At 43.7% G+C, this 16881-nt stretch overlaps 1 protein-coding gene across 2 annotated transcripts in view; it reads left to right on the top strand.

Moving 5' to 3' along the window:
• The first annotated feature begins 935 nt into the window (after positions 1 to 935).
• prkd1 (protein kinase D1) overlaps positions 936 to 16881 on the top strand; it is a 29942-nt gene continuing 13996 nt past the window's right edge. For both annotated transcript variants that reach the window (XM_037486136.2, XM_037486135.2), the window contains exons 1-5: positions 936 to 1872; positions 11437 to 11575; positions 15979 to 16110; positions 16192 to 16361; positions 16797 to 16820. In XM_037486136.2, coding sequence (XP_037342033.2) covers positions 1651 to 1872; positions 11437 to 11575; positions 15979 to 16110; positions 16192 to 16361; positions 16797 to 16820 — 687 coding nt within the window. In that variant the 5' untranslated portion in view covers positions 936 to 1650. The remainder of the gene's footprint in view (positions 1873 to 11436; positions 11576 to 15978; positions 16111 to 16191; positions 16362 to 16796; positions 16821 to 16881) is intronic.

Genomic DNA, 16881 nt, shown 5'->3' with positions numbered 1-16881 from the left:
AGGATGGACGGATGCCTAGGTATGGAAGGATGGATACTGTGTGGAAGGATGGATACTGTGTGGAAGGATGGATACTGTGTGGAAGGATGGCTGATGGACTAATGGAGGTGTGGGTGAAAGGAAGGAGGGATGAGATGAAGGATGGATAGAAGGATGGATGTGAAGTGAGGAAGGACAGACGGACTTGGTGTGAACATCATCACTTCTTCTCTCGTCTCACTGTTTCTGCGGCTCTGACGCAGGAAAACGTCGTCTTTTCAGATCTTTTAAAATGAATTGAGAACCAGTCTGAAAATGTATATCCTCGAAGAGACTTTGATTAGATGTTTAGAACGTGTGATTCTGTGGAAACAAACTCGTATCAATGCCATTCATTGCAATTAACTAAGTATTAATTAAGTAATTAAGAATATCAGTAATAATCAAGAAATTCAAAATCCCAATATTTAATCATTATAATATAAATAAATTAATGAGTTTGTCGAGACGCACACACATGGACACACACACACACACACTAACAATATGCCAGGGTTGTGCTATCGTCCTTGGTGATAAAAGAGGTAAATGGAGGCGGAGCTGAAGCGTGGGCAGGCTGCTGTGTCTTTGTGTTTATATATCTGTCTGCGTCTCCTAGCAACCAACACAGATAGATGGAAGGAAGGCAGGTAGGAAGGATGCAAGGCGTGATGGTGAGGATCCTCCCATCCCTCCTTCCATAGATGAATGGTTCAGTGTCACAGGTCTGCAAAGAGTTGCTTTGAAGCAACAAGGATCCAGGAAACATCACTCATGTGAATAATAACAAGTTCATTTCATGATTTACCTTTTAAAACCTGGAGAGGAGGTCGAGAACTGGAATGTGTTTTTGAAAGTATTTTATTCTAATAAACATTTAAATCATCATTAACACGTTTCCCTGCTGATTAATATCCAACAGGAAGAAGAGACAAATTCATCATCAATATCAGAGTTTAGAATTTACACAAACCATGTCGCTCCCTTCACACACCAGGAGGCTTCCTCCTCTCCTCCTCTCCTGCTTCTCCCATCCTATTCTCCTCTCCTCCTGTCATCCTCCCATCCTGTCCTCCTCTCCTCCTCCTCTTCTCCCTCCTCATACTGTCTCCTCCTCCTCTCCTCCTCCTCCCAACCTCCTCTCCTCTCCCTCTCCTGTCCTCCCACCCTCTCCTCTCTCCTCCTTTCATCCTCCTCTCCTCCTCTTCTGCCTCCTCATAGCGTCTCCTTTCCTGCTCCTCTCCTCCTCTTCTTTCCTCCTCCTCCCCCACCCTCTCCTCCTCTCCTCTCCTCTCCTCTTTTCCTCCCCCCCTCCTCCCCTCTCCAGCCCCTGTTGACGTGCGTGGCTCCGCAGCGCATCACGGGTGTGCGCGTTGTTCTGGTCCAGTCATGTAGTCATTCTGTCTCTCCTCCTCGCGTCTGTCCTCGCGTCCCGTCTCTGTCTGTCTTCTCTTACACTTCCTGTCGGACTTGTGTTCTACTTCCTCGGTCGTCGCTTTCTTTACCCCCCGTGACGCTTGGAGGAGACCCAGCACCGCGCGCCTCAGCACCGGGGACCCCCCCGCTGCCCCGCGCCGTCGCGACTCTTAATTGTTTCCCGGCAGCGTGGAGACCACCGGGGAAAAGGCTCACATGAGCGCGCCTCCGCTCATCCGTGCGCCCAGCCCGCTCCCGATGTCAGGGGGGGTGAACAGCTCCACCGCCGGCCCCGGGGGAGGAGGAGGTGGAGGAGCCGGCGATGTGATCTCCTTCCACATCCAGATTGGCCTGAGCCGGGAGCCGGTGCTGCTGGACGCCGCAGAGCTCAGCCTCAGTCAGGTCCGGGAGGTGGCGTGCTCCATCGTGGACCAGAAGGTAACAGAGTGGGCCGAGTCCCCCACGCAGCCTCCAACTCTGCACAAGTTGTAAGAATGGGGCAGGGAGATAGAGGGATGGCACGCCGCTTCCGGGGAGAGTTTCATGCAATTCAACAGGTGGATCCAGGTGTAGAGCTAAGTTTCGGTTGGTCCTTATATGTCCTACACTAGTTATTATACAGATATAAATACATGCACAGAAACAGTCTGTCAAGAATAGCTAAAGTGTACCCAAAGATATAAAAATAAAAAAATATAGCACAACTTTTACAACATTTTGGAATATTGAAGTAACCCAAAAATGGAACCACTCAAAGAGCCGAGGAGGCTCCGAACAACAAGGTGAGTAATAAGTAACACACACCAGCTGTGTCAGATCTCCAGAGAAAGGTCTCAATAACCTCATCATGAGTTATTACATTCATTTTCAACATGTTAACATTTAATGTCAACTAAAATGTTACATAAAGTTCAAAAACAATAAGTGCAGATATAAAAATATATTCAAATGATTATAATTAACTCAATGACAAGAGAACCAAACACATTCATTTACAACAAAACATGACGAAACAATCAACCAGAACTGATGCGCTAAAACACTCGATTCTAAAATCATTTACATGAAGTATTTAATAAAAACAACATGATGGACAATTTAACAGCAACTGCACATGTAAAAAAAACAAAAGGAGTTGACTTATTAAACGCTGTTCACTATTTGCAGGCAAAGTTTATCCTGAACTAAATGCGTAGATCTGCTAGCTAGGTTTCTGTTTCACAAAAGTCACGCTGGCCCCTGACCAATCAGAGCGCACGTAAATGCTACGCTGTACGTTAATGCTACACTGTACGTTAATGCTATGCTGTACATGATGCTACGCTGTACGTTAATGCTACGCTGTACATTAATGCTACGCTGTACATGATGCTACACTGTATGTTAATGATACGCTGTACGTTAATGCTACGTTGTACATGATGATACACTGTACGTTAATGCTACACTGTACGTTAATGCTACGCTCTACGTTAATGCTACGCTGTACATGATGGTACACTGTACGTTAATGCTACACTGTATGTTAATGATACGCTGTACGTTAATGCTACGTTGTACATGATGATACACTGTACGTTAATGCTACACTGTACGTTAATGCTACGCTGTATGTTGATGCTACACTGTACGTTAATGCTACGCTGTATGTTAATGCTGTGCTGTACGTTGATGCTACGCTGTACGTAAATGCTACGCTGTCTGTAGATGCTACGCTGTAGGTTATAGCTACGCTGTACGTTAATGCTACGCTGTATGTTGATGCTACGCTGTAGGTTATAGCTACGCTGTACGTTAATGCTACGCTGTATGTTGATGCTACGCTGTAGGTTATAGCTACGCTGTATGTTAATGCTACGCTGTATGTTGATGCTATGCTGTACGTAAATGCTACGGTGTCTGTTGATGCTACGCTGTAGGTTATAGCTACGCTGTACGTAAATGCTACGCTGTCTGTTGATGCTACGCTGTAGGTTATAGCTACGCTGTACGTTAATGCTACGTTGTATGTTGATGCTACGCTGTAGGTTATAGCTACGCTGTACGTTAATGCTACGTTGTATGTTGATGCTACGCTGTAGGTTATAGCTACGCTGTACGTTAATGCTACGCTGTATGTTAATGCTGCGCTGTATGTTGATGCTACGCTGTACGTAAATGCTACGCTGTCTGTTGATGCTACGCTGTAGGTTATAGCTACGCTGTACGTTAATGCTAAGTTGTATGTTGATGCTACGCTGTAGGTTATAGCTACGCTGTACGTTAATGCTACGCTGTATGTTAATGCTGCGCTGTACGTTGATGCTACGCTGTACGTAAATGCTACGCTGTCTGTTGATGCTACGCTGTAGGTTATAGCTACGCTGTACGTTGATGCTACGTAGGGTTGCCAACCGTCCCGTATTACCCGGGACATCCCGAATTATGGCAAATTTAGCTCAGCTCCAGTCCCGATTTCCAATCACAGCCTGCTAAGTCAATGACGCGCGAAAAACTCCCGGTTGTTGTGAAGTTGTGGCGCATCAGACCAGTGTGTGCGCGGGGGCCGGGTGGCCAGAGCGGAGCATGTGAGGATGTGCAAGCCCGGCAAGCACCCCCCCCCCTGTCAGCCCGCGAAAGTGTCCCTGATTTAGAGTTGGGAGAGTTGGCAACCCTAATGCTGTACAATAATGCTACGCTGTACACTGATGCTACTGTGTAGGTTAATGCTACGCTGTACGATGCTATCCTGTATGATGATCTTGCGCGTTAATAATGCAGTGTATGTTGATGCTGCGTTGTACTTTGATGCTGTGATGGACATGTCAGATTAAGGATCTGATTGGTTGAAGACCATGACGATGTGCAACGTCTACCTGGAGGACCTCGGGCCTCTCTCACACAGAGACACAGGGGCTGAATCTGATTGGATAAAAGCTTTACCAGAAGCCACAGAATGAGACAGGAGGTTTGCAACGAGAAAATAAACTAATGTGTAAAATGTCTATAATAACATAAGTAACAGAGTAAAATATAATGATGAAATGATGAAATAGATATTACTTTGTGATTCTGTGTAGGCCAGCAGAGAAGGCAGGTAGGTGTGTGTGTGTGTGTGTGTGTGTGAAGCGGGACTCAATAACACGTATGAATCATGTACAGCAATTCCATCAATAAGCCGTATCGGCTCATGTGACCTCCTACAACACGTCATCGTCAACAATTTGTTCTTCTCGAAAAGAACACGTCCAATTTCCTTACAACCTTTGGGCCTTCTTCAAAAATAAAGATAATGATAGAAACAGCAACAACTTTTAAATCTCAGAATCATTTAAGAGCTGGTAAATTTGACCAATAATTGATTTGAAAAGTGACATGTTTAGTTTAATATGTAAATTATTTGATACAATAACAACAACACAAGCCATTTTCAACTTTTACCTTGAGATACGCCGAACAATGTAGAACTTTCCCAACGCAGATTTCCTTTTGTTTCGAATGTCCTTGGTGCAGTGGAGGATGAGATCTGTCCATCACACTCTGACCTAATGGAGCCTCCAGGCCGGGGAAGCTTTGGACTGGAAGGTGGCCAGTTGGAGGCCAGTTGGTTGACTGCATTGAAATCATGTTTGATACTTTAAATGATGTTTGATAAAGATATTTCACGCCTTATTTTTGGAGATATTCAATCTACCTGTGAGCTCGTTAATAGCGATTTGGGTAGGGTAATTATGATATCTTGATTCATCCTGGTATGGTTAACTGGAAAGACGATAATTCACCGCATTGACTTATCGATCGCCCTACGATATATCGCCTCGTGGTGTCTGTCCACATGGTGACGTACACTGTTCACGTTGTACACGTCCGCATCAGCAGACTGTTGCTAGTGAAAGCTGGATGTTCAGGTGCTCGGCGGCGCCTCCTTCTCCTCCTCCACCTCCTGTGCGAGCCCAGAGACGATGGCGAGCTGCTCCGGGGTTAGTCAGCGCGGTGACTCACTGTCCGGGTCGGACGCCACATGGATCCTGCCTTTGTTCGCCCTCTCTCTCCGCAGGGGTCTGTCTGTTTTTCTGGCTTTTTGCTATATGAACCAAAGCTGTTGCCAAGCATTCACAATTAAACGACACACACAGACACACGCCATAACCAAGGCGCACACACAGACAACACACATGTTGGCGTATTTATGAATGTGATAGATAGTCCACGTTGTCACAAACACATCCGACGAGGCGGAAGAAATCCTCATAGTTTGTGAATATGAGCTTCTGCTGAATGGGATTCTTCTCTGTTCATCAACGTATTGGTATTTACATTGTAAAAGAAAATCTGAAGCAGTTCTTATCCATATTCTTGACATGTCTTCCTGTGGGATCGTGATGGTGTCCTGATGTAAAAGGACAGAAAGACAAGAGATCCGGATGCAGAAGGGAGAGAGAATCTGAGGACGGGATGGAATCAGTAAACGGACCAGTGCAAACTGGGATTTGATTGGGAATGGTAGTGTGATCGAGACTCGCTGTGGTTTGGGGAAGGTGTCCCAATGAGATGAGAGTTGAGAGTTGTTGGTGAAAGGATGGAGAGCGGAGCGGAGAAGGAGAAGCGGTGTGACACCAGAAAAGGTCCTAGTGGAAATAACACAGTGATGGATGGAAAAATACTTAATACACTTAATTTATACACCACCCGAGAAGCCTTTAAAAAGATGTTTTAATAAAACGTCTCTGGGCAAATCAAGTCAAACATAACGAAAAATGCTGAGAAATACCCCCCCCCCCCCTAAACACACACACAGACACACACACGCACACGCACACTGTCACGTGTCCATTATCTCTGTTTCAGATTCACTAATCGTCTCATTTCAGGTGAAAATCACCTCATTTCCCCAAAGTGAGATTTTCACACCTAAACGCAACACACCTGAAACCTGAGAGCCAGGACCCTAACAGCATGACACACACACACACACACATGTTGTTGTTTACTAGCAGGTTGTATTTCATAGAGGAATATAAAGTACAGCAGGTCAACACGACACCTTTTCACACACCTGAACCTGAGGGACGCCGCTCGTGGCGCGCGACACTTAACGCTTCCAAATAGCACGAAGTGAACTGATTAACCAGAGGTGTGTGTGTGCGTCTCTGCGCGTGAAAACAGGTTGAAATTCATTTTTAGATTTCTTCTTCAAAGGTTTTCACAAAGACTGTTTCCCTAATAGAAAAGTAATTAATTTCCACTTTCTCTTCTCCTGCCAATCTGAAAATGAATAGTTTGTTTGTTCATAAACACTTCTTCAGCTGTTCTGGATGCATTGAACTTATTTCTTAAATAATAGAAGCAACAGGAAAATAAGAAAGAGCCTGGATGTCTGAAAATAAATAGGCTCACCCCCCCCCCCCCCCCATAGACCCACGTATCGATCACATATCAATCACCTATCAGACCAATAGATCTCCAGCAGTCAACCAAGTTGTTCTCATCCAACATCCATAGGAACCACCTGGTGTCCACCAAAATATTCAGTACATTGCACATAATCCAAGGGGGAGGGAGGGGGGGGGGTCAAAGCTGTCTATCAACGGACTGGTCTCGGCCTGCTGACACTTGTGATTCTATGAAGCTAAATACATCTTCAATCACATTGATCGTTTGTGTGTGTGTGTGTGTGTGTGCGTGTGTGTGTGTATGTGTGCGCATGTGTGTGTGTGTATGTGTGCGCGTGTGTGTGTGTGTGTATGTGTGCGCGTGTGTGTGTGTGTGTGTGTGTGTGTGTGTGTGTGTGTGTGTATGTGTATGTGTGCGCGTGTGTGTGTGTATGTGTGCGCGTGTGTGTGTGTGTGTGTGTGTGTGTGTGTGTGTGTGTTACCAAAACACCGTAATAACAATCCGTTCATCAGGTGAAAAGGAGCTTCTGAAAGAAACCTCAGCTCAGCTCCCCGGGGGGAAAACCAGGGACTTTTGTTCCCAGTAATGACCCAAACAATGTCCAACAGTGTGGTGTCACCGAGCCGCTTTCCTCTCTCACACACACACACACACCCACACACACACACATCTGCCACTCTGCAACAGTAATAATAAAGGCGGATGTGTGTGCCGTGTTTCTGTCGATAGCGGTTTTCGCCTTGTTGCCAGGCAACCAATGATGATGGCGGCTGTGAAGTGTCCTTCCGAAAGCCATTATGAGACCGACACACACACACACACACACACACACATCTGCTCTCTCCTGTTTCAAGCAGTGTGTGTCATTGTTGCCTCTCTTTCATCTCCTCATTTTTTTATCCATTCAGATCTCTTTTTTCTGTCCGTCTTGTTTTTCACTTCTTTGCTTGATTTCTGCTGTTTTTCTTCATGTGAACATGTTCAGACAGCGAATGCTTTCAGTAGGAAGTGTGCACCACACACTGATATGTTCCAAAGACTTGGTTTACAACTGTACAAGCAGCTGTACAACAGGGTTTGAGGTTTAAATATATATTTTTCTTAACTGCCGTCACTTAAAAGTTATTTGTACAAGCTTTTCATTCATGTAGATTCTGTCGCCCCCTGTGGACCAACGCGGAAGTGTCTCCTCTCTCCACGGTGCCTTTAGAAAACCTCTCATTTTAGTGGTCTGAAATTGAGCGCCTGTCAGTCCCGGTTCTGGTTCTCCTGGGCCTCCCTTCCATCTAGAGGTTCCAGCCATGCATTATGGGTATCCAGAGTGGAGAAGCTCTTCTCCTGGGGGAGGAGGAGGAGGAGGAGGAGGAGGAGCAGGAGGAGAAGACACTGCTGCGACCGGGAGTTGAGATCTCCTCTTCCCTCCCGTGCTCCGACTGAAGGTCCAAGGCTGCAAAGAAGCCGGATCTGGGTCCACGGTGGACTGGTCTCTGCTGGAGGACTAAACTGGGACTGGTTCACAACCAGTTTGAAGTCCACGGTCTCTAGTACCGAGGGTCCCAGAGGGTTTGTGCAAGATAATCAGTGACTTCAGAGGAAAGTAGCATGAATAAGGCTCAGTGTCATGTCAATATTTTAATTCATTCATGGACACACAGAACTAAACACAGATGCACATCACTGAATCTGCTGCTGTCACTAAATATTGATCACTCACTCACTCCCATGCTGCTGCGTGTGCTGTTGTCATGGTGATAGCCCCGAGCGAGTGATTCAAACAACTTTGCTGCTTTTTTTAGAGTGAACCCCCGGCGCATTTGTTGAATCTTTGTCTTCTATCTAACGGTTTGTTTGATCAGAGTTGACGGCGCGCTGGTGCTTGTTTGGACCCGGGGCCTCGGATGGATGCCTTCCTTTTGTTCCCGGGGGGGCGGGTGGAGCGCAGGTGGAGCTAACGGCGCTAACGACGGCTCGGCTCGATCAGGTGTCCCGGCGAGAGCCGCCATTCACAACAAAGGCAGCGACCTGGAACGGGATAATCTGAGTCGATGTTATTGATCACGCCACAGCTTTTTCCTGCAGAGAGAGACAGAAAATGGTCCTTTGATCCGTGCTTCTGTGGAACCAGGACATTAAGTAATGTTCTAGGGTGTGGACCCTCAGCAGCGTTCTGGTCTGAAAATGGGGTGGTCAACGGTTACTACGGCAACAGTTGTCACTGTTCATCTCTTATTCACAGCTGCAGGATTTCACCTCTTCGAATCACTCACTGAAAAATCATCTTGTTAAAAGTACGGTGTGTCTCCTGGATGGTGATTTTACTGCGATTTTATTGCTATCGAAATTATCTAATTAAACTAACTTTTTAAAATTCATTATTTGTGATTAAATGTTTTTCTTTTAAGGAGTAAATCGTATAAATGAAGGTGTAATCACTTTAGAAAGCGTGTATTTTAGACATGTTGTGTAATTGTATTTTAAAAACAGCACCCACATGATCGTCGTGGAGGAACATGTTGAAGAACGACTCTTCCTGCTGTCCTCGTGCACTTTGCACTCAACTCTCCACGAATTCACGTGTTTGAAGTGTCCCACATATAGCAGGACGTTTTCCAGACCTCTGCAGGGTAGATGTTGAGATGTAAGTAGCCTAGCAGCTAGCTTAGCCTAACAGCTAGCTTAGCCTATCAGCCCTAAAGTGGAGGAATTCCTCGGCTCAGTTCTTCTCTTTTACTTCCAATGCAAAAAGTTCTGTCCATCTTCCGTCTCGCTCTCTGCAGCTTACTGGCTGCAACACGCGGCGGCTTCAGGGGTCAGGGGTCAACGCACACCGGACGGAAACAAAGCTGCATTGAAATATTTTATTGTGTTAATCTCAAGCACAATAATCACATATTAACGTGTTAACTTTGACAGCCCATGATATATACATATATATAATATATGTATATAGATATCATCTATAGTGTCATCAATGCAAAGGCCTGGAACATCTTAATCCATTCATCACTAAATTCACTCCACACAGACTACATATAGACCTCTTTATCAATGCATCGCACGCAACCCCCTAAAAAAGGTGGCAACCAGTGAGTAGTCTTTTGATGAGAGATTCATCAAGTCTTATTCAGCCCAGCGTCGGGCGCCGTGCCTTCAATACCCACAATGCCTTGCGGTCAAGGGGCGTCAGCTTAATAAACGCTACAATACATTCTGTACAGAAAGTATTGAGCTGCATTGAAGGGGGGAGACGGAGGAGAGGAAGCAGCCTTGAGTTCTTGCTGCCATGACAACAGGACTTTCACTGCTGCTATGGTGACACCAAACACACACTCACACACACTTATGAAGATGCATCCATGAATTCCATTGTTGAGGATCTCATTGAGTGTCAGATGGAGAGAGAGAGAGGTGAAGAACCATGAAAAGCTCCTCCTCTTCGTCATGTTTGATGTCATCTTCTGCCTCCTCCTCTTCAATGATCCTCTCTCCGTCCTCTTCTTCCACGTCAGTGGCTGTTTAATAATCCAGCGTTACATACTGAGTTAGACCAATGTAGCAAGTTATATTTAGTTTATTCCTCTTTAGAATGCTTTCGACCTTGCTTACCCACAATGCAACGTGTTGCTATGGCACTACAACTAAATGGCTTTGTACACTTAATCAAATTCACTTTGACAGAAATCTATTGTGTATATTTTGAATATTTCCAGTTTTACAAAAAGTCGTTGATAATCACATTTTAGCTGCAGAACATGAAGTTAAGGTTCGGGTTCATCGTTAATCCAATCATGACCTCTCATGTTTGTCTGGAGACTGAGGGCACAGCAGCTATTTCAGTTATTTATTATCTACAGTAAAGCAGTTGTGATGCAGTATTATCACCACTTCATTAACATTTCACTGGTCTGTGTATGTTTCTTTAGTTGAAGTGTGTGTGTGTGTGTGTGTGTGTATGTGTGTGTGTGTGTGTGTGTGTTCTCTGCAATTGGTCGATGTGTTGCTCATTTTAACATCTCCTGATTGATCCACAACACAACAGCGAGCTGCCCCTTCGCCGTCCTGTGGTTTCACTGCAGTCTGAGTGTGTGCGTGTGTGTGTGTGTGTGAGAGAGAGAGTGTGTGTGCGCGTGAGTGTGAGTGTGTGTGCACCTACTTTCTTTCGTAGCCTTCTGTTATCCGACTTGAAAAAACAAACAAAAAACAATAATATTCAAAGGAAAAGTCAGGTCATCATTTAATTCCTTCGATTGGATCATGATCACATGACATGGACATGAAGGATTGGTTTGGCACAATTCCCTCTTTCTTATATATGCACATTAGAATATTCATTTATTCTGTCCTGATGATAATTTAAAAGATTTATTCGTCCGCTGATGGAGATCAACGATCGTTGTTTTGTTTTTCCTCATCTTTCCCTCTCTTTCATTTAAATTTACTTCACTGGCACAACTACAATTAAAGCTTCTTTATATTCACATTCTTTTCACATATATGAAAGAAAGAAAAGAAGCGGAAACTACTTTGGTGTGAACATTAACACTTTAAAACCTTAGCTGACCAACTTGTTGATTGAACCCAACCGTTGGTCCTTCCTTTTGAAAATGCTGTTTCCTGTTTCCTCGTCAGATACCAGAGTGTGTTTTCTACGGGATGTACGAGAAGATCCTCCTGTTCCGCCATGACCAGACATCCGACAACGTGCTGCAGCTGCTGCGCTCGGCCTCCCAAATCCAGGAGGGCGACCTCGTGGAGGCCGTGCTGTCAGGTAGGAGGAGCCGAGGTGTCCACCTCACAGATGGGAGGAGCCACTCATGCTGTTCATTTGGTCAGATATCCACTCTGAATCTAAATCAAAAGCCTGAAGCTGATCTCATGAAGGTGTTTTGAGAACATTCCCTTCGTCACCGTTACGCATTCCACTCTTTGGGTGCAGTAGTTAAGTAAACCACATGGAAAAAATAAAAAAACGTATGGATGGACTGAAGAAAATAAAAGTACAACGTAAGCAACCAACAGTTAAGACCTTCAAGTATATTTACTGCTTGTTATTTCACTTTCTTTTGAAATCACCAGACGCAGAAGTCCTGACTTGGTTGGACTAGTTTGAAGGTCCTCTGTTCGTCAGCTAGGAATGTGTGTTTGCAGCAGGGTTTCTACGCTTCTTTTTGTGACGATCAATTTAAATTTAGAATGACCCATGTTTTCATCATTAAATTGTTCTATAACATCAATGATTGAAAAAACATAAGAAAAACCCACCTTTAGAATAAGGACTGTTTAACTGCATTTGTATGAAATGAATGTGAACTAAGTGCATGATTCTGGATCAAAGGGACGGATAAAGCTCGAGGTAAACTTCCATCAGCCTGATTAAAACCCAAAGAATCCAGATGTGAACGTTTCGGTGTTTTTCCATCTCTTATTTGTTCTGGCGGCGATCCAGCTCAGATCTCAGGTGTTAGCGCTGCGCTACGCTAGCAAACGGCCCGACAGCTGCTGCCTCCAAATATCCTGCCTCTCTGTAAAGTGTGTGTGTGTGTGTGTGAGTGTGTGTGTGTGTGTGTGTGTGTGTGTGTGTGTGTGTGTGTGTTTGTGGGGGGGGTGTGGGTATGTATGTGTGTCTGTGTGTATGTGTGTGTGTGTGGCTGTCTGTATGTGTGTGTGTATGTGAGTGTGTGTGTGTGTGCGTGTGTGTGTGTGTGTAAGTGTGTGTGTGTGTGTGTGTTGTTTCGAGCGTCTGTTCCTCTCACTAACGGATGTTTCCGGTTATTTACAAATTGGGTTTTATTTCAATTCTTTAATGGCAAGTTCACATCAATATGTACTTTTAAAAATCTTTGTTCCCAAGAACTTTGATTGATGTGATCAGCTTATTGTTGAGATAATATTAAACTGCTTGCTTTGACAAAAATAAGATGTATTTTGAAACATTTTAAAGGGTTAGTTGAAATTGCAGAGAAATACAAAATAATAGTTTATTTGGGTACATGGACATTATTATAATAATAATAATTATCATAGATTTCTATGCCATAGTTTTACAAATTTAAACTTTAAATTCAAACATATATGTGTTTAAAAAAGTTTTTCTTTTAAAAGCGAGTTTGTAGCTTCCTGCCTGATGAGGCTCCTTGATGTCTAATATAGAAAAACCAACATATGTAAGACATCAGTGGAGTCTGCTGGGTTCAAATGGAGTAAGATCACCTGATTGTTTTCCATTCTAAAGCATGCTAAAATGGGTAAACATATATGAAGTACGCTTAAACTCATAATAATACAATAATGATGTTGACATTTCTCTCTCCATTTACAAAAAGCGTAACTTTACTTCGCTTTAGCACGCGAGTAAACAAACAGGTCCAAACTGCTCGCTGCTCACTGGTGACGAGCTGATTTCACACATGGAATGAAGTCAAAGGTGCTGACGTCACGTTTCTATGTGCATCTCAAAGGAGTTGAAGCGCTGGAGATGAGACTAACCCCTCTTATGGATTATTTTCGTACCCCCCACCCTCCCTCCACCTTACCTCCTCCCCCCTGTGTCGCTCCGTAAAACACTTTTGTTAACAGCTTTGCGTCGGTCCCGCCGACAGCTCCAAGTGTGGAGGAAACAAACAGGAAATTGACTGTGCGGTGTAACAGGGATCTTCAGCCAAAAGAGCTGATTGGCCTCAAAAAACTACCAAACAACATCCTGATGATTCCCCAAACACTGCAGACAGGTTTCTATCAGCTGTGACTTCACCCACAGAACACCTTCACCAAAATAAACTAAATACAGATAAATGTAATCATCAAATGAACACATCAAAGTTGTCCGTTCCAACTTGTAAATAGTGGTCATCAATTCTAATCATATCACATTATGAGATGTTTTCCTCTCAATAATAAACGTCTGAGACCAAAACAATCAAGTCATCCGGAGTTCATCATCCAGGGTGATTAAAGCCCAAATGACTTAATGTTGAGTATTTTGCTTCATATAATCAATCGTTTCCTTAGTAACAATCCACCAAAGAGTTCTGATTTCTCTCCTACGTGAGCAGTTCATCTCTTTCTGTCCAAATACGTCACAAAAGACCCTCCAGGAGAGGGATGATGAGCACTTTGTGAATCGTTCCCTCATCATAAGTAGCCTGAACCTGAAGGATCTAATGTTTTAAAATGTGTTAATTAGGGATTGAATGTGATGAGTATTTCAGTCACACGCTCATCGATATTCACATTGGAAATATTCTCTTATTGTAGTATTCAGGCGTTTTGATTATAAAGAATGAATTAAAATATAAATGTTGGTGTTGATAGCTGCTAAAGTAGTGATAACGGACAGCTTCATGAACTCTGATGCCTTGTGACTCACACAGTCATTGAGCTTTGTGTATTTATAATCACACCGCCCCTGGTTCACAGTTGCTCTGAGCGTGTTGTTTGTTTTCCGGCGTTAGGAAGCCACCGGCGAGCGCTCCTTCACGCATTTAATTCCATCGCAGAGAACACACATAAACACAGCATTTACATTCACACAAGGACTACCTAACACACACACACACACAAGTCATTTTCTGAAGCATATAATAACAGTTTGGGAGCTCGTTCAGACTTCCAGACGTATGTTGGCCCTCTAAACAAAAGGCATAAACAATAATTTGAATAAATGGAGGTAATTTCCTGCAGCAGAATGTCTAATCAGAGCCGTATTCTGCTGGAGGACCACAGCACAGGGCGAGTGTGAGTGTGCGTGAAGGGAAGAGGCGAGAGAGGTTTCAGGAATTCATGCAGACAAGAGAGAGAGAGACACGGAAAAAAAGAGTTATCCCAAACTACCCATCATGCCTTGCCAAGCCTGCTGGCCGACCAAACAAACACGGGTCCATCTGCGCCCGCCAAGAGCCTCTCGTACCTCCAAAACATTTACCAAAACCCGCTAACAACCCTTCATTACTCCGTTTACCTCCCCCCCCCCCCGCCCCGCCTGGGCGAGGTAAAGAAACAAAACGCATCCTCGTGGAACCAGTGACCTGTTACTCCTTCTCAACTACAACAACTACGTTGAACATACATCAGTCCATTTTGGAGTTAAATTGTTTGTAAAAATGCTAATAAATGTATGGTACAGATGTCCCTCTTTGTTTGTGCAGCACTTGCTTCACAAAATCTCAGAACGCGCCGGCGTCTCGTTGGCTTGACTCCTCTCTCCTCCTTTGAGGAAAGGAATCGAGGAGGCGACAAAACGGGGTGAATGAAGAAAAAAGGCGCCTGATGACCATGAATCCGGAGAAAGCTCATTAAAGACGTATGATCTTCAAACCAGATGTTTTCTCTGTCATTAAAAACGTTTTCTTTTACTAAAATCAGGTATCACTTCTAAAATCAGGAAAAAGTGAAAACATATAATAATATAAAAGAATAATTATATAAATATTAAATCGTTATTTGTATTTATTATTATTAAAGTTATTCATTCCTTTGTTTATCATCATAAATAATACTCTAAAAATTTCAAAAATAGTATATATAATATAATAATATAAGTAGACCTTTTTTCAGTTACAGGAGCATTTTTAAATGCAGGTAAAACCTTTCAGAATGAAATATAAAATGTGTAACACTTACAGAAGAATAGCTCAGCAAGCCGCCGGGTTTTGTGAAACCAGCTGGAGCTTGTTTTTTGGGGCCCGTCGCAGCAGATCGACTTTTATTCACTTCAGAATAAGACATCACATTATTCTAATTGGAGTCATTGCTGTACTGTTATATGTTTTTAAGGTTGCTTTCAGTGTGTGTTAGAAATGACCAAAAATACAAATATTAAGTTAATTCAATTTCACAGGAAGAGGCAGAAAGTGCACTAGAATATTAATAATAATAATACATTGAATTCATAACGCACTCTTCATCAACAGATCTGGGGGTATGCATATCCAACATCTCAGCTCAATCTCACAATCATTCCTTAATGTCACTTCAACTTCCTTTAGCATCGCATTGGAACGACTTCTTTACGTGCCTTGAGTTTGTTTTACAAATCCATTTAAAAACTCAGAAGAATCACATTTTCAAGACTTTTCATCTGTTTTAAATATGAATGCAACGATAGGAATGATTCTTCCTCTCTGCCCCGCTGCTTGTCGGAACTTATTTGTCCTCAATCATCTTCTTTTGCAGCTTCAGTCACAGTCGAGGACTTCCAGATCCGTCCCCACTGTCTGTTCGTCCACTCGTACCGAGCTCCGGCCTTCTGCGACCACTGCGGAGAGATGCTGTGGGGACTCGTTCGTCAGGGACTCAAATGTGAAGGTAGGAAACCCCCCAACGAAGCTCATGAGAAACCAGGTTTCCGACCAAGTGTTTATTGATCTTTTTACTTTTTGTGATCAGGCTGCGGTCTGAACTATCACAAGCGCTGTGCCTTTAAGATCCCCAACAACTGCAGCGGAGTGAGGCGCCGTCGCTCATCCAACGTCTCCCTGACGGGGGGGCTGATTAATCTGGGTCGCCCCCTCTCCGCCGAGCCCTCGCCCCCCCTCTACACCGACGAGGCTTTACTGGTCAGTCAGCTGACGTATCCCACACTAAAGTCCACAATGCAGAGTAGTGAGACAGAAACGGTTTCTCACAGATCCGTCTGGCAAGTCAACATCCAAATGCTGAATCTGAATTGCTGTTCTGACCTGTTTAAAAACTGACTATAGACAAAGAATTTAGAATCAGATTTCTAGGAACGTTCTTACTAAATTTACACTTAATCAGGTTCTAGCAGCTGAGGGCTAATCAGGAGACTGGTTTGGTCCTCATGTCTTTCAGAAGGTCTGACTTTGCTGCTACAAACAACTAAAAAGTAGTTTCTTAATCCAATGCAACTTTGGATTTGAAATGCTAAAATGAGCTCTGTATTTTTTATGTGAAAAGGTGATGATATCTGTACATTATGATATTATCCACCGTATCTAATTATCATTCTTTTGCTCTCATTGATTTTCCAGTCTCCAGTCAGTCCCAGTATGGAGGTAAAATCCACCACTTTGATTCAGAAATTTGATCCCTGGGGTATAGTACTTGTATTAATGT

Source organism: Pungitius pungitius, chromosome 14, assembly GCF_949316345.1.
Source record: "Pungitius pungitius chromosome 14, fPunPun2.1, whole genome shotgun sequence".
In the NCBI taxonomy this organism is placed as follows: Eukaryota; Metazoa; Chordata; class Actinopteri; order Perciformes; family Gasterosteidae; genus Pungitius; species Pungitius pungitius.
Note: the sequence above shows the minus strand (reverse complement) of the source record. Positions and strands in the feature narration are given on the sequence as shown.